The sequence below is a fragment of the Phascolarctos cinereus genome, unplaced genomic scaffold (genome assembly GCF_003287225.1).
Source record: "Phascolarctos cinereus isolate Bilbo 61053 unplaced genomic scaffold, phaCin_HiC Scaffold_726;HRSCAF=1367, whole genome shotgun sequence".
Lineage (NCBI taxonomy): Eukaryota > Metazoa > Chordata > Mammalia > Diprotodontia > Phascolarctidae > Phascolarctos > Phascolarctos cinereus.
Genome location: NW_027556098.1, coordinates 367,160,940 through 367,175,953, shown reverse-complemented (window position 1 = coordinate 367,175,953; position 15,014 = coordinate 367,160,940). Strand labels below are relative to the sequence as shown.

The window sequence follows — 15,014 nt, the reverse complement described above, 5'->3', positions numbered from 1 at the left end:
CACTACTCTCAAAGTTCCAACATTCTAAAGTTAGGACTAGAACCCATGTCTTTCAAATTTCAATCTGGGCCTCTCTACCCTACTCTAAGAGAGAATGATACCCTCTGATTTACCTATCCCAAGGGCTTTCAAATGGAAGAGGTCTGTGACATTATTTTGTTCTGCTTGGTCCTAGAAAGCCCCACTTCAACCCATGGGTGGCAGATTCTAAGGAATGACTTCCTAACAATTAGACCTATCCAATAGTGGCAGCAACTCCTGGGAAGTGTGAGAATAGCTATTACTGACCCCTCCCAGGAAGCCCCTTCTTGTGACTGGCTGTACTCTTACAGGAAGTTAAGTAGGGAGGAAAATTCATTGTTTTGGGTGTGGGTGAGGCAACAAGAGGGACATCATTTATGGAGTCATTCATCCCCCAAATGAGTACTGGGTACCTACTACCTCTAGGGAATGGTGTATAAGTTCTTGGAACCTGAACCCCAACAACTGTTGACTAATCACTCTTCTTAACCTACCTGGCATCTGCTTTCTCCTATACCTCCTGCTTACACGGTATGCCCTGTGCTACCTCTTTGCCCATTCTCCACTTCCTGCTACCTTCTTATGTGCCTGATCTCCTCATCCCTGCCAACCTCTATGTCCATATCCTTTTTCAGAACTCCGCTAGTTCCCTGTCCTCAGGCCTCACTTGGGGCCCAGATAAAGAAGGACTGGTCTTTGGCTCAGGGCTGGGGTGGCCCTATGCCCAGGTAACCTACAAGTGTGAATGCCACAGGGGATCCCTTAGGATTAAGGAGGAAAGGGAAAAAAGCCTGTTATCTGCCTACTCTCAGCTGGTGCAAAATGGAGGAAGAGCATGTGGGCTATGTCAGTGCTGGGAGAAGGATCCCAAAATCAACTGAGAGGAAAAGAGAGATCTCACGCAAAAAACCAATAACCATTCTGAACAGAGCTATGAATGCCAGGTAAGACAGGTAGATTAAGCTGAAGGGAGCAATGACAATCCATAAGGACAGAGAGCCCCTGGCTGAGGTGTTTACCCTGGCTTTGTTCAAGACCATTGGATCTAGGGCTCTTAGCTACTTCAGCATCTTCTAGGAATAGGCTCTGGGTGCCCTATTTCATGCCCCACAGGCTCTTGGAGTCATCTACAGGATAGTCAGTCCAAGGCCTAGAAGGAAGAAGAGGACAAAGAAACACTTCACAATGCCAGTCAGGCATTTTCCTAGGTGGCCTGGAAGAGGAAGCTTGAGATGTAAATGAATCAGCTGGGGCAACCACACCCATAAACAGAGCCTTGGGGGCTAGAAAGAGGGTGGAGCTGCTTGTCTGGGACCAATGGAGCACTGGGGCTCCTTGGTAAGCAAGACCTGAGGGCTGGGTTGGCTGAGACACTGATGGGTGGGAAGGGGAGGGAGGGCTGAGGTGGGACTGAATCTCCATAAGAACAGGCCAGCAAAGCTCACATCCTGGCATACCTATGGTGTCATGGAGATGTGGGGTGAGTGATGGTTCAGATGGCATTGCAGAGAATGGGTAACTGGGGAGGGGGTATTGGCAAAGAATGGGATTACCAGGGGCTGAGGACAGAGATAAGGGGAATAAGGGGATGGATCAGGACATCGGGCACCAAGGGAATGAATAGATCAAGAGGACACAGAAATTTGGGCTAGGGGCTGGATTTGTGTTGGAGGGTCATAAGGGGATAATGATAGAGCTATAGAAAATGGAATCAAGGAGAGTGGGCCATAAGGAATGAAAAAGGGAACTTAGGGTTCCTGGCTGGGGGAGCTAGAGACAAGGTCACAGGAAATGGTGGAGTGGGGTGGTTCTTGGTGGGACATAGAGGTCATGGAGATAGAACTTAAGGATAAGGTCAGAGTATTGAAGAAGAAGCAACGGAGGATAAAGAAGATGGTGTGGTAGAATGGAATAAGACCTGGGCTGAGCCCTGGGATCTAGTTCTGGCTTTGTTGCTGACCCACTCTGATAGTGGACAAGACTATTCCACCCTCTGGGCCTCAGTTGCCCTAACTATAGAAGTAGAAGAGTCAGACTTTCTAAGCTCTAAGGTATCCAGCTCTAATATTCTGCCCTCTGGAGGTCTGTTAATAAGAATTTGGGGCTGGATTTCCCCAAAGATGCAAGACCCCCTTTTCTTAGTTTCCTGCTTTGGGGTATCTCTATCTGGACCAGAAGACTTGATACTTCAGTTTCCTGCCCCTACCTCAGTGGGTAGCCCGTAAGAATTCATTCCCTTTAATGCTACAAGCCTCAGTTTCACCTCTGTGAACCAAATGAAACATTGGTGAAACATTGGTAATGTAAATTATCTAATGTCCAGGGCTGGAAGCCAGCTCTCCTTCCTTGCTCCCTCCCTAGTAAGCTAGCTAACCCTGGAGAACCTCTATGTTGCAGTCTCCCTCTGCATTAGACTTAAGGATCCCTAGTTAATTGTCACCTTGTAAAAGCTGCCTGTGACTTATTAGATGTTACTTATTAACTGGACAGAGAAAAAGGGAGTAGCAATACAGATCTGCATTCCTTCATCCATTTCAGAACTGGGAAAACTGAGGCTGACAGTACAGAGCAGTGAGCCCAACTCAGAGCCAAGACCGGAACCCAGCCATGCCCTGGAGAATAGCAAAAACTATATTGCCCAGGCTGCTCTCTAGCAGCCTGAGGAAAAATAGTTTGCTGATTTCATCAGAGATTTGTGAGGACCAAGAGGTGCCCCTTCCAAAAAACCCCAAGCTTTGTAAGAGGGTGTCCAGGAATGTGACCATCGTTGAGAGCTAGATTTCCCTGTGCTCCTGACATCCGCTTTGCAAGTGTCTTGGGAATGTATTTGTGCCTGTCTACGTCTGTTGTACTGTCTAGGTATCTATGTGAGTGTGTCTAAATGAATGAATATATATATATATATATATATATACACACACACATATATATACATATATGTATAATGTATATATATGTATATATATTCATTATACATGTATATTCATAGGAGCATATGAATGAATGTGTTCATTCATTCACATACATTTAGGAAGCACTGATTATGTGCCATGCACTGTGTTCGATAAGAATAGGAAAACAAAACAAAATGAAACAAGATGATGCTTGCTGTCATGGAAGTCACTCTCTGGGTTCAGAGAAAGACCCCAAAGTCCTTGGAGTGGCTGGCAAGGCCCCAGGATCCTCAGGTTGCATCAGTTGATCAGGAGGCAGTGCCCAGGGTCTGGAGGACATAGAAGCAGGCAGGGCAGATAGTAGGACCTGGGGTTCCTCCAGCTCAGCAGAAGGAATTCCCATCACATTCAGGTGGTGTGAGTAATCAAGCAAATCAGATGGGGCATAGGAAGAGGGCACCGCTGTGGGCATAAAAGGAAGTGTTTGCTTTTATGTAATGTTTGCATACTTATTTTTTCCTATTTGTACTTCTAAGTTGGATCTGGGCTGCTGTTTGTTTGTTTCTGCACCTGGGACTGTGTAAAAATGTCTGAGTATATGTGGATATATCTGTACACAGGTGTGTCTGTGTATCTACTTATATGGGAGGTTTCCATGTGTCTCCACATATATGAGTATATAAGTAAATCTCTGTGCATCTGTTTCCTTGTGTGTCTGAGTGGATGTCTGCCAAAACTGATCTGTAGGTGTCTCCATTCATATAAGTCTCTGTGACTCAAACTGGGTATGTCATGAATGGGCATGTCTTTCTGTGGGACACTTACCGTAATATATCCAGATGCATACTCACAATCATACACATGTAGACACACTCATACAAGGGCCCAAGGGACATGGTAGAGGTAGGGAGCATTTGGATAAGGATGCTCTGGACTTATGATAGGCTTTGTTGACTTGAATTAATTATGATAGTTGACACTGATATTCAATGATCTGGTCCCCATAATAGTCCTGTGAAGTAGAGATTAAGCCTTGTGAGGCAGTGGATAGAGTGTAGGTCCAAGAGCCAGAGGGATGAGTTCAAATCCTCCCCTTGACACATATGGTCTATGTGAACCCTGAGCAAGTCACTTAACTGTTCTAAGCTTTGGTTTCCTCATCCCTAAAATGGGGATAATAATAGCTCCTATTTCAAAGGGTTGCTGTGAGTCTGAAATGAGGAAACACTTTATAAACTTTAAGGCACTATACCAGGAGTCTGCAAAGTGTTAGTGCATTAAGACAGCTGGGTAGCGTAATGCTGAGGGCAGGATTCAGAATCATGGACACCTGAGTTCAAATCCTACCTTAGACACTTATTGGCTGCGTGACTCTGGACCAAGCACTTAGCTTCTCTTAGCTCCAGTTTGCTCTTCTGTAAAATGGGGATAATAATACCTCATACCTCACAGGATCAAATTCAATAACATATAAAAGGATTTGCAAACCTTAAAGCTCTTTATCAGTTTCAGTTATTGTAATCCCCGTTCTATAGATGGAGAAACTGAGATTTAAAGGCAGTATTCAAATCCAATCTTGGCTCAAAGTCAAGAATTCTTTCCTTTTCACTTTGACCTCAATGAAAAGGATGAGAGGCTTAGCCCAGGGCAAGCTAAGTTGGGGGAAGGGAATGCCCTGGCTCCGGCCAGTGCCCTCTTTCTCCATCCCCCCATCTTCAGGACATGAACCCTTTGTCCACAGGTGTGCTGACCTTGGCCTTCCTTCTGGCCACTCCTAGTTGCCATGGCTACTCTGACCTCCTTGCCAAGTGCTTCCAGGACCCTGAGTATGAAGCTATTCTGAAAACTGCCCAGGAGGGGCTTGGGACCTCTGCCTTTAAGGGGCACGTCCTGGTGGTGGGAGCTGGGATGTCAGGATTGATAGCAGCCAAGACCCTTCAGGATGCTGGACACAAGGTAAGGAATCAGTCAATCAATCCACAAACATTTATTAATCACAAACTCTGGGCCAGACTGGGAGCCTCCCAAGGATGGGTCCCTGGCTCCCTCAAATGGTGAGCTCCAATGATGTGATATGACAACCAAAAAAAGAATGGAATCCTAGCTTGGGAGCAGGGACAGAGACTCTTCCTTGTCTAGCTCCATCTTCCAAACTGTAAGCTCCCTGAGGGCAAGACCAGGATCTTCCCCTTACTCTCCAAAGGCATGCCCTTTGTATTCTTCCATTTTCTCTCCAGATCAGGGCCTGGATTTGCTCCTTCTCTTTTCATCTTTTTGTGTCTCTATTTCTTTCTCTCTCTCCATTTCTCTGTCTGTCTCTGCCTCTAGCTCTCTGCCCCCCTCCCCCATCCTGCCCCAATCCCATACGCACAGTCACAGTGGAGGCAGGGCTCACAAGAGAAGAGAACCAACATAGGCCCAGTGTCAAGGAGTTTAAAAACCTGGGTTTTTGTTTCCAGCTCTAGCTGTGTGACCTTAGGGAAGACACTTAACCTCTCTGAGACTGAGCATCCCCACCTGTGTGAGAGGAACAAAATCAGAGGAGACATGGGCCCTGCTCTCAGGAAACAGTCTGAGGAAAACAGAGCAAGAAGCAAACCCAGACCCTCTCTTCATGGAGCGTGATCTGGGGGAGAAAGCAAAGGAGCAGACCTCTGTTCTACCTTCAGGGAGCTCATAGTCTCAGGAGACAGACAAGGCTCCAGCTTCCTTTTTTTTTTTTTTTGGTAAACTTTCTACCCAGCCTCCCTTGAACACTCTCACTGTAGTAGATTTGAAAATGCTTTGTAAACTGTAAATTCTTGGGCACATATGAATTACTATCAGACAGTAAGGGCCTGGGCAGGGGTTAGACTGGATGGCCTCTGAGGTCCCTTCCAACTCTGAGCTTATGTTCAGAGGAGCACAGTGGCTTGGCTTTAGTGGTCAAGGAAGACTTCCTGGAGAAGGTGGTTGGTAGGTAGGATTTGTACAGGCGGAGAGGAGCAAGATGTAAGTAGAAAGACATGAAGACTGGGACCACTTCTTATAAGGAAAGGTTTTGAAGCTACTTTCTCCCTTAATTCCCAACACAGATCATTCCTCACTATCCCCTGAGACTTCCCCCAATCCTTGCCCCAAACCACCCCCCCCCCACCATGGCCTTTTTAATGAATCAAAAATCAGTCAAAAGGCCATACCTAAGGATTTAGAAGGCCACAGGTTCCCTACCCCTGCCACAAACCAACCATTCCCTTCCCCCCCAACCAATGACCACCTTGAGGTCTCCACACTACTGCTAGCAAAGCAAAGTTTGTTTAGGTCTTTCCTTAGTCAGTCTTCTCATCTTCAGTCCCATCTTGCAAGGTCAGGATCTTCCTGCCTTCCAACATGGGGAAACTGATACCCCTAAAGGGAAAAGAATTTGCCTAAATCAGTGCAGAATCAGGACTTGAGCCGTAGGTCCTTGATTCCCAGGATAATGCTTTCTCCTGTACCGTACCTCACCACGTTCTATCTTTCTAGTAGAATGTACATTCTTTAAGGGCAGAGAATATCTCACTTTTTTGTACTTCTCTCTCCAGTGATTAACACATATAGTAGGCACTTAATAAATGTTTGTCTGATAATTTATTAGATTATTTCATGCTGACATTAAGGGAATGGGGGCCAAAGGAAATAACCCCTCACCCTGGGCTTTCTCTTTCTACTCTTATGTACTTTCAAAGAGGACTACAGGACACAGAAGACTTCCTCCCTCCCTGAACCATTGTTGTTCAGTCATGAGTGACTACCTTCAATTCAAGCTAGGGAGAATGGAAGGATAAGAGGGTATGCAGTGGGCAAAGTCAAGTCTTGGCTTAATGAGGCACTCTTCTTGAACCTAGGTGACAGTGTTGGAAGCCAGGCACAAAATTGGGGGAAGAGTGGTAACGTTCCGGAGCCCAGAGAAGAACTGGTACATTGAACTAGGTGCTATGAGGTTGCCAGCCAACCACAGGTGAGACCCAGGGCAAGGGACTAGGGAAGGGACTGAATCTAACTGAAATGATAGAGTCTAACTTGGGCAGTTGCCCTCAGTAATGAACTTTCCAGAGTCCTATCAAATATCCCTTGGGAAACAGGTGAAACAGAGATTATGATCCCTATTTGTTGAAGGAAGAGACAAGTTCAGAGGTGTCAAGATACCCAAAGTCCCGCAGCTAATTTAATGCAGAGACATTGCAAAATACCGTGGTCTCCTTCATCCCAGACCAAGGCTCTCCCTGCTTGCACAGGGTTGCCACTAGGATCTGGCCAGAAGGCAAAGCTATACCAGGTAGTCCAAATTTTATCTGGAAGTAATTTGAGTAGAGCAAGGCATCTGAAGGACAGAGAAAACCTGGCAGTCCTGGATGAAGGAGGAGGAATAGAAGAGAAAGAAGGGAGAAGGAGGAGGGATGAGAAGAAAGGTCAGAGAGAGGAAGTGAGGGCAGCCACCAGAATGGCGGTGATATAGAAAGCTGGTGGAGAAAGCAGCGGAAGGAGATTTCAGATTGTAAACCCGCACCAAGAAAGGAAAACTCACTCTAGTGAGTAGCTTGGTATAGTGGGAAAAGAATCAGATCTGGGTTCTAGTCCCAACTTAACCACTTTACTCACTGTGTGACTTTGAACAAGTTACTTGGCCTCTCTGAGCTGTTATTCTGATCATTAGGCAGCTAGGGGCACAGTAGATAGTCTTGGCTCTAGAAACAACAGGAAGACTTTTGTTCAACTCTGGCCTCAGACACTTATTACCTGTGTGACCCTTGGCAAGTCACTCTCTCTCAGTTTATTCAACCATAAAATGGGAATAATAATAATAATAATAATAATAATAATAATAATAGTAGCTACCTCCCAGGGTAGTTGCAAGGATTCAATGAGATGATATTTATAAAACATTTAGCACAGTGCCTGGCACATAGTAGGTCCGTAGTGAATGCTTGTTTCCTTCTTTCCTGCCTCATTAAAATATCCCACCTATCTCACAGGAGTGTTGTGGGGAAAATCCTTGGTAAACTGCCAAGTGATACATAAATGTGAGTTATGCTTGGAATCCTTGAACATTAGAGCTGGAAGGGAGAAGTTTAGAGCTAATTCAGCCCGATCTACTCTGCCCTCATTTTATAGGTAAGGATACTGAGATTTCTGGAAGGGAGGTGACTTGCTAAAGTTTACCCAGGAAATTAGTGGAAAAGGCTGGGCACAAATCCAGTCCAGAAGTTTTCAGGACCAAGGAGAGTTACTACCTACAGAGTATAATGGAGAGTTATAATTAGATGAGCTGAGTTGGAAATCTGCTTCTTCTTAAGGTTTTCTTCATTTGTAACATGAAGGGGTTGCACTCAACTGCCTCTAATTTCCATCTCTTCCAGTTCTAAATCTATGACCCAAAGAGATAATATTTGCAAGACGCTTAGCAAACCTTAAAAGTGCCATATGGCTGCCTATTATTACTGTTATTGTCCTATGATCTCTGACCCCACTTCTCTAATATAACTAACCCCAAGTATTTTATTTTCCCTCTTTGCTCAAACTATAAACTAATAGAGACCACAGCTTCCTACTCCACTTCCCTTTGCCTCCTCTTGTCTTCCCCACTCTACCCACCCAGTGAATCCATTCCAATCAAATGCAAATTTGTCAATATGTAACCCAGGGAGAGGGAAAGAGCTCTGGACAGACAGGAGACATGGATTCAAAGTCCCAATTCTGCCACTAGCTTGTTGTGTGGCCTTGAGCCAACCTTTCTTTTTTCTAGGCCTCAGTTCCCTCCTCTGTACAATGAAAAGGGCTGGACTAGGTGATATCTAAGGCCCTTTCCACCTCAAAAAAGCTATGTGTGTATGGTGCATTTCCTTAAAGCAGGCAGTTAGAAGAGAAAAGAAATGATTTAGAACCACATTGTTTTCACTCCAATCAAAAGGCCTCATTCCTCTGAATGGCCTCAGAATTTCTAATTATCAATTAAAGAAGGGAATAAGTATTTATACAGTACTTGCTTTGTTCCAGGTGCTTGCGCTAAGTAAGCACTTTACAAATATTATCTCATTTGATCCTCACAACAACCCTGGGAAGTAGGTGGGGAGAAGGAGTGGTAGATTTGGAATTCCTTTCTGGGGAAATCTCTACCATGGCTGAGCCACAGGAGGTGACCAGGCCTGGTGTTCCTACTGGGGCTCTCTTCTTTCTGTGTTCCAGACTGGTCCGATTCTACGTGGAGAAGCTGGGTCTGAAACTGAACCCATTTGTCCAGTCTAGTAACAACACCTGGTTTTATGTCAATGGCCGCCGGCATAGGACCTCAGATGTGTTGAACAATCCCAACATCCTGGGCTACCGTGTGAGACCTGAGGAGGCAGGCAAGATGCCCAGTGAACTCTTCAAAGAGGCGATAGCTAAGGTGACCAACAGACTACTCATTTAGCTACCTCCTAACCCCCACACCTTGCCAATCAGATGCTAGCTCCCTGAAGAATCTTTAGTCTGCTACCCTCTGAGTCTGATCAAGCAGACCTAGCTTGGGTCTCTGGAGCCTCTGCTTATTCCTGTTTTCCCATCAGGCTTCATCTCCAGGATAGGATAGAGGGATAGCTGGGTACCTGGGGGCATTTTTGTCCTATGCCTTATCAGTATCTCCACTCCAGAGCTCCTGATCTTTTCCTGTGACAGTTCCCTCTCAAAGAATAAGTGGCTCAAGCCAAAGGGCATGTGTTTCCAGAAGGCCCTTAAGGAAGACTTTGGCTAAAATTTCAGGTCATATAGCAAATTGGTATACCCCAGAATTGTGACCACCTCACTCTCTGTCACGAAGTATTGATAGAACTGGTCCAACCCTGTCCCATCCCTTCTCCTCTTCCTTGACCCTAATTCAGGCCTTCAGACTATTTCCTCCATCTGCCACCTCCTTCTCCCCATCCAACCCTGCCGTGCCCTCTCCTCTTCAGGAAGACGAGTGCAGAGGGGAGGTATTCAGGTCAATGGTAACAATAAACCCCAGGTACCTTGGCTGCTCTCTCATTAACCCATGACACCCCTTCCCTCTAGGTGGTAGAAAAACTGAAGCTTACCAACTGCAGCCACCTGTTATCTATATATGATTCCTTCTCCACCAAGGTAAGAGTTGTGGGAAATGGGAGAAGGGATGGAGAATTCGCCACCTGGTTCTGCCCTGTTTCCACATCCCTTCCCTTCCTGTGCCTCCTTTCTCCCACCCCCTGGATCCCCTCTACCCACTGTGTTTCTTGCCTAGGCCTACCTGCTAAAGGAAGGGAAGCTGAGCCGGGAAGCTGTCCGGATGATTGGGCTATCTTAAATGAAGATGCAGGCTACTACAAGTCTCTCTTGGAGTCCCTAAGGAGTGACATCATCTTCTCCAATTCATCTGGGTGAGCAGAACATGAACATAAAGCCCATGTGGAAAAGTGAGGGGTGGGGCACCATTGCTGCAATAGCAGGAGCTCCCCAGCCTGGAAATGCCTACTATGCACCTGAACTGCCCTAAGTGCTTTATAAGTATTATCCCACTTGGTTCTCATAGCAATCCTGGCAGTAGAGAACAGGAAGCTTTCTCTCCCCTCTATCCAGTACAGATCCTTCAAAGGAGCTGAGGGATCTTGAGGGGGGCACCAGCAATAATAGAAAATTATGCATAAGGGCATCAGAGAAGTTTAAACAAAGCAGAATAGGACGTCCCAGGAGGAGAGGTCATTATAGAATGGGGGAAACGTGGGAAGCTTCATGGAGGAGGTGGCATTTTAATTTAAGGAATAAATAGGAGAAGGGAAGAGAGGGAGAAAATTCCAGGCACGGGGACAGCAGAGCAAAAATGTAGTAGAAAAGAGGAGGGCATATTTGAAAGCAGAGAGTTGTCCTGTTTATGTAGAGCATGAAATATGTATGTAAAGGAGGAGGGGAATAGATTAGCTGTAAAGCACTGAGATAAGTCTGGAAAGTACCAGGAGTGTGTCCTGATGGCCTCCTACATGGTGGGCAATCACTCCCCCTTCTATAAGAAGATGGCTGATGTGTGGCTAGAGGACCTGACAATTAAAATGGTGCCAGGTTGTGGCCAGCCTTGAATGCCAAGATAAGCACTGATAGTTGGGAGCCCTGAAATAAACAGAAGAATGGCATGTCCATGTCTAGGCACACACACAAAAAAATCTATTCCGTCAGTGGTATGAAAAATGGCCTGCAGAGAGAAAGGGGAGTAGTTGTTGTTGTTCAGTTGTATCCAACTCTTCATGACCCCATTTGGGGTTTTTTTGGCAGAGATATTGAGGGGGTTTACCATTTCCTTCTCCTGCTCATTTTACAGGTGAGGAAACTGAGGCAGACAGGGTGAAGTGACTTACCCAGGGTCACATAGCTAGTATGTATCTGAGGCTGGACTTGAACTCATGAAGAGGAGTCTTCCCAACTCCAGGCTCAGCACTCTATCCACTGTGCCACTTAGCTGGAAAGACTAGACAATGGAACAAATTTAAGAAGCTATTGATACAGTTCAGGCAGATGGTGATGTGGGCCCATTTTAACTATAGTGATAGCAAAAAGGAGGGATATGTATATATATAAAATATATGTGCATATACTATATATATATATATATATATATATATAAAAATTGTCACAGAGCTTTTCCACACTGGCTTGCCTTTAAGACTTCTGAGGTCAGAGATACTAGGTTCATAAGATCTAGAACTGAAGGGACCTCAGACACCAAGAGTCAAACCTCCCAATCTTTTAGACGAAGAAATTGGGGCCCAGCGGTCAAGTAACCTTCCCAAGGTCACATGGATTGCAGTTAGCAGAGCTGGGATTTGAACATAAACCTTTGGCTCCAGAGTCAGTACTCTGTCCAATATTGCAGAATTAGGGCAGGGAAATGAGCAAGGTTCTCCTTTCAGTTCTTCCCACCCCCACCCACCTCGCCAGTGCCAGAGCTGACTACCTCCTCTCCTGTCACAGGAAAGCCTCTAATCTAGGGGTCCTTGGCCTTTTCTACATCATGTGGCAGTCTAGTGAGGCTTATGGATCCCTTCTCAGAACAATATTTTTTTTTGCATGAAAGACATAGGATTGCAAAGGAAATCAATTATATTGAAATACGGCTATCAAAATGTTTTTATATAAAGTGTGTGGACCCCAGGTTAAGAACACCTACTTAATTAGTTAAACAGATTTTCCCTTCCTTGGGAGTATTTACATTTTAAAAGTCAAACCTGCCTAGAGAAATGCTTCACACCAAGAAACATACTGATGATGGTAGCATTTTAGGCTCTATGAAAGGCAAATTGGGTAATACCCCATAGGTGGCCACGTCCTTTTTCTCTCTAGAGGGCTGAGAATCTCACTACGCTGCTTTCTTCTCCTTTTCTTCTTGGGACAGCTTTGATGAAATCACTGGTGGCTTTGATCAGCTCCCCGAGGCCCTGTACCACACCTTGAAGCCTAACACTGTCTTATTGGGGGCCACAGTGAGGAAGGTAGAGACAGCTGGGCCTCAGATCAAGATTACCTACCAGAGTGGAAGCCTCGACTCAGGCCAGTCTGTCATCACAGGTGACTTCGCCATAATCTCATCATCTGCCAAGGCCACACGCCTCATCCAGTTTCAGCCGCCACTCTCCCAGGCCAAGCAAGATGCCCTCCGCTCCATTCACTATTCCAGTGCCACCAAAGTGGTCCTGGCCTGCAAGGAACGCTTCTGGGAACAGGATGGCATCAAAGGTGGGGCATCCATCACAGACCTGCCCACGAGATTTATCTACTACCCCAGCCATAATTACATGAGCAATGTAGGTGTCCTTTTGGCCTCCTATACCGTGGGTGATGACTCCACTTTTTTCCTGGGCCTTAAACATGACAAGGTGGTGGACATGGTGCTGGGTGACTTGGCAATCATCCACCAGAGGCCCAAGGAGGAGCTACAGAGACTATGTCAGACATCCGTGGTGAAACATTGGTCCCTGGATCCGTTCTCCCTAGGTGCATTCGCAGAGTTCACCCCTTACCAGTTTGTTGACTATTCAGAAAGACTCTTCCAGCCCGAGGGCAACATCTACTTTGCTGGTGAGCACACTTGCCAGCCTCATGCCTGGATAGATACAGCAATCAAATCTGGGCTCCGGGCAGCCCGAAACCTACAGGCAGCCATTGATGCTGCTGCCACTGTCTATGATACCAACCGTGATACTGACGACTATGATACTGACTACCATGCACATGTGGCTTTGAATGAGGGACCATCTTTCTTTCAGGGGGTCAAAGGAAAGTTCCAAAAGGCCTGTTCTTCACAGAGTGAACTTTGAGAGGTGGAGGGCGGAAGGAGGGAGAAAGGAGAGGTGGGAAGTAGGTGAGATAGGCGCCCATCAGCATAACGTAGGGACTGGCATACAAAGAAAATAAATCCAGGTAAATCAGTATTTATGGGCAATTTGCCTATAAGTTTATAGGCAAATTGACCATTACCATGGACAATGCTGGGTACGAAGAAATCAAGCATTAGAGTTTAATCACAGAATCAGAATAACCGAAAGTAACCTCAGAGGCTGTCTCGTCTGACCCATACCTCACCCCCCCCAAAAAAAAGTCCCTCTTGTTTCTCCCAAGAGAATCAAGGGCTTGGCTTCTTGTTGAGGGCCTCTGTTTGAGGACAGGACAGAGCAAAAGCTTGACTCTTGCATAATTCAGGGATAAAGGAGCTGGGTGGGAGGAGTGGGTGGATCAATAAGACCTCTCCCAGGGGTCCTGAAAGCAAATGTTTGAAATGTGGCTGTGACAGCAGGCCCACAGCTTAGGGGCAAGCATCTTTCCTAGGACCTATCCTGCCTAATAGCCATGGGCTGAGAGCTACCTGGCCAAGAAGCCCTCTGAATGGCCTCCAGCTACTTTGGGTGGCCTCAGGGTAGAGAGACAAGGGTAAGAGATTGTAACAGTTCTTTGCTATGGGGAGCAATGACAGGCATGGGATCTAAGTTTATCTGGCCATTCACTTCATCTCTCTAGCAGAAATGCTGCCCTCCTCTCATTAAATGACATGATATAATAAATAAGCAAACATATCTTCTGGGGACTGAATAAATCATATTTCTTGCATACCTGTGCTCTGTTTTTTTTTAAATGTATATAGCTGCTGGTATGATCAATAAAATACAAACTGGTTTAAAAGTATCACTGACTTTAATCAACAAGCATTTATTAAGCACCTACTATGTACCAGGCATGTGGTGGGGAGTGATATAAGGACAAAACTGAAACCAGTTCTGCCCTCATATAAATAATATTCTAACAGGGGAAACACATACATACATACATACATACATACATACATACATACATATACATATACACATGTACAAAATGGTTGGTTGTTGACATCTCTATGTTAGAGTCAGGTTACAGTGTGTCTGACTGTGGTGATCAGACCAATCCAAGCTTGGAAGGCCCTACCACAGGTCAGGCACAAATAGTCCACATAAACATTTGGGGTGGAGATGTCTCTAAATTTGTGCATCTCATGTTTCTTTTGAGCTACTTCCATTCTGTTTTGCTCATAGAGCACAGCACCTTCTCTGATGAGGGCATGCTATGCTGGGCAGTCCTGTGCAGTGTCTCCCATGTCACATAATCAATTCCAAAGTTCTTCAGAGAGCCCTTTAGAGTGTCTTTGTATCACTTCTTCTGGCTACCATGTGAGTGTCTTCCTTGCATGAGTTTTCCATAAAAGTCTTTTAGGCAAGTGAATACTTGGCATTTGGACAACACGGCCAGCCCATCAGAGTTGTGTTCTCTGCAGTAGACTTGAGTGCTTGGCATTTCAGCTCAAGAGAGGACCTCGGTGTCAGGTTCCTTATCCTGCCAGGTGATCTTCAGAATCTTCCTAAGACAATTTAAATGGAAGCGATTCAGTTTCCTGGCATGGCACTGGTATACTGTCCAGTTTCACATTCACAGAATAATGAAGTCAGCACAATGGCTCTGTAGACCTTCAGTTTGGTGGTCAGTCTAATACCTCTTTTCTCCCACACTTTTCCTTCGGAGCCTCCCAAACACTGAGCTAGCTCTGGCAACATATGCATCAACCTCATTATC

General features: G+C 45.6%; 1 protein-coding gene across 1 annotated transcript; it reads left to right on the top strand.

Annotated features, from left to right (window-relative positions):
- Nucleotides 1–4,637: 4,637 nt before the first annotated feature.
- On the top strand, nt 4,638–14,053 carry LOC110205983 (L-amino-acid oxidase-like). Its single transcript, XM_020982989.2, is given in 7 exon segments — nt 4,638–4,871; nt 6,782–6,894; nt 9,120–9,321; nt 9,966–10,034; nt 10,171–10,222; nt 10,225–10,306; nt 12,310–14,053. Coding segments are annotated over 7 exon segments (1,674 nt in total). The 3' UTR covers nt 13,232–14,053.
- Nucleotides 14,054–15,014: the final 961 nt, after the last annotated feature.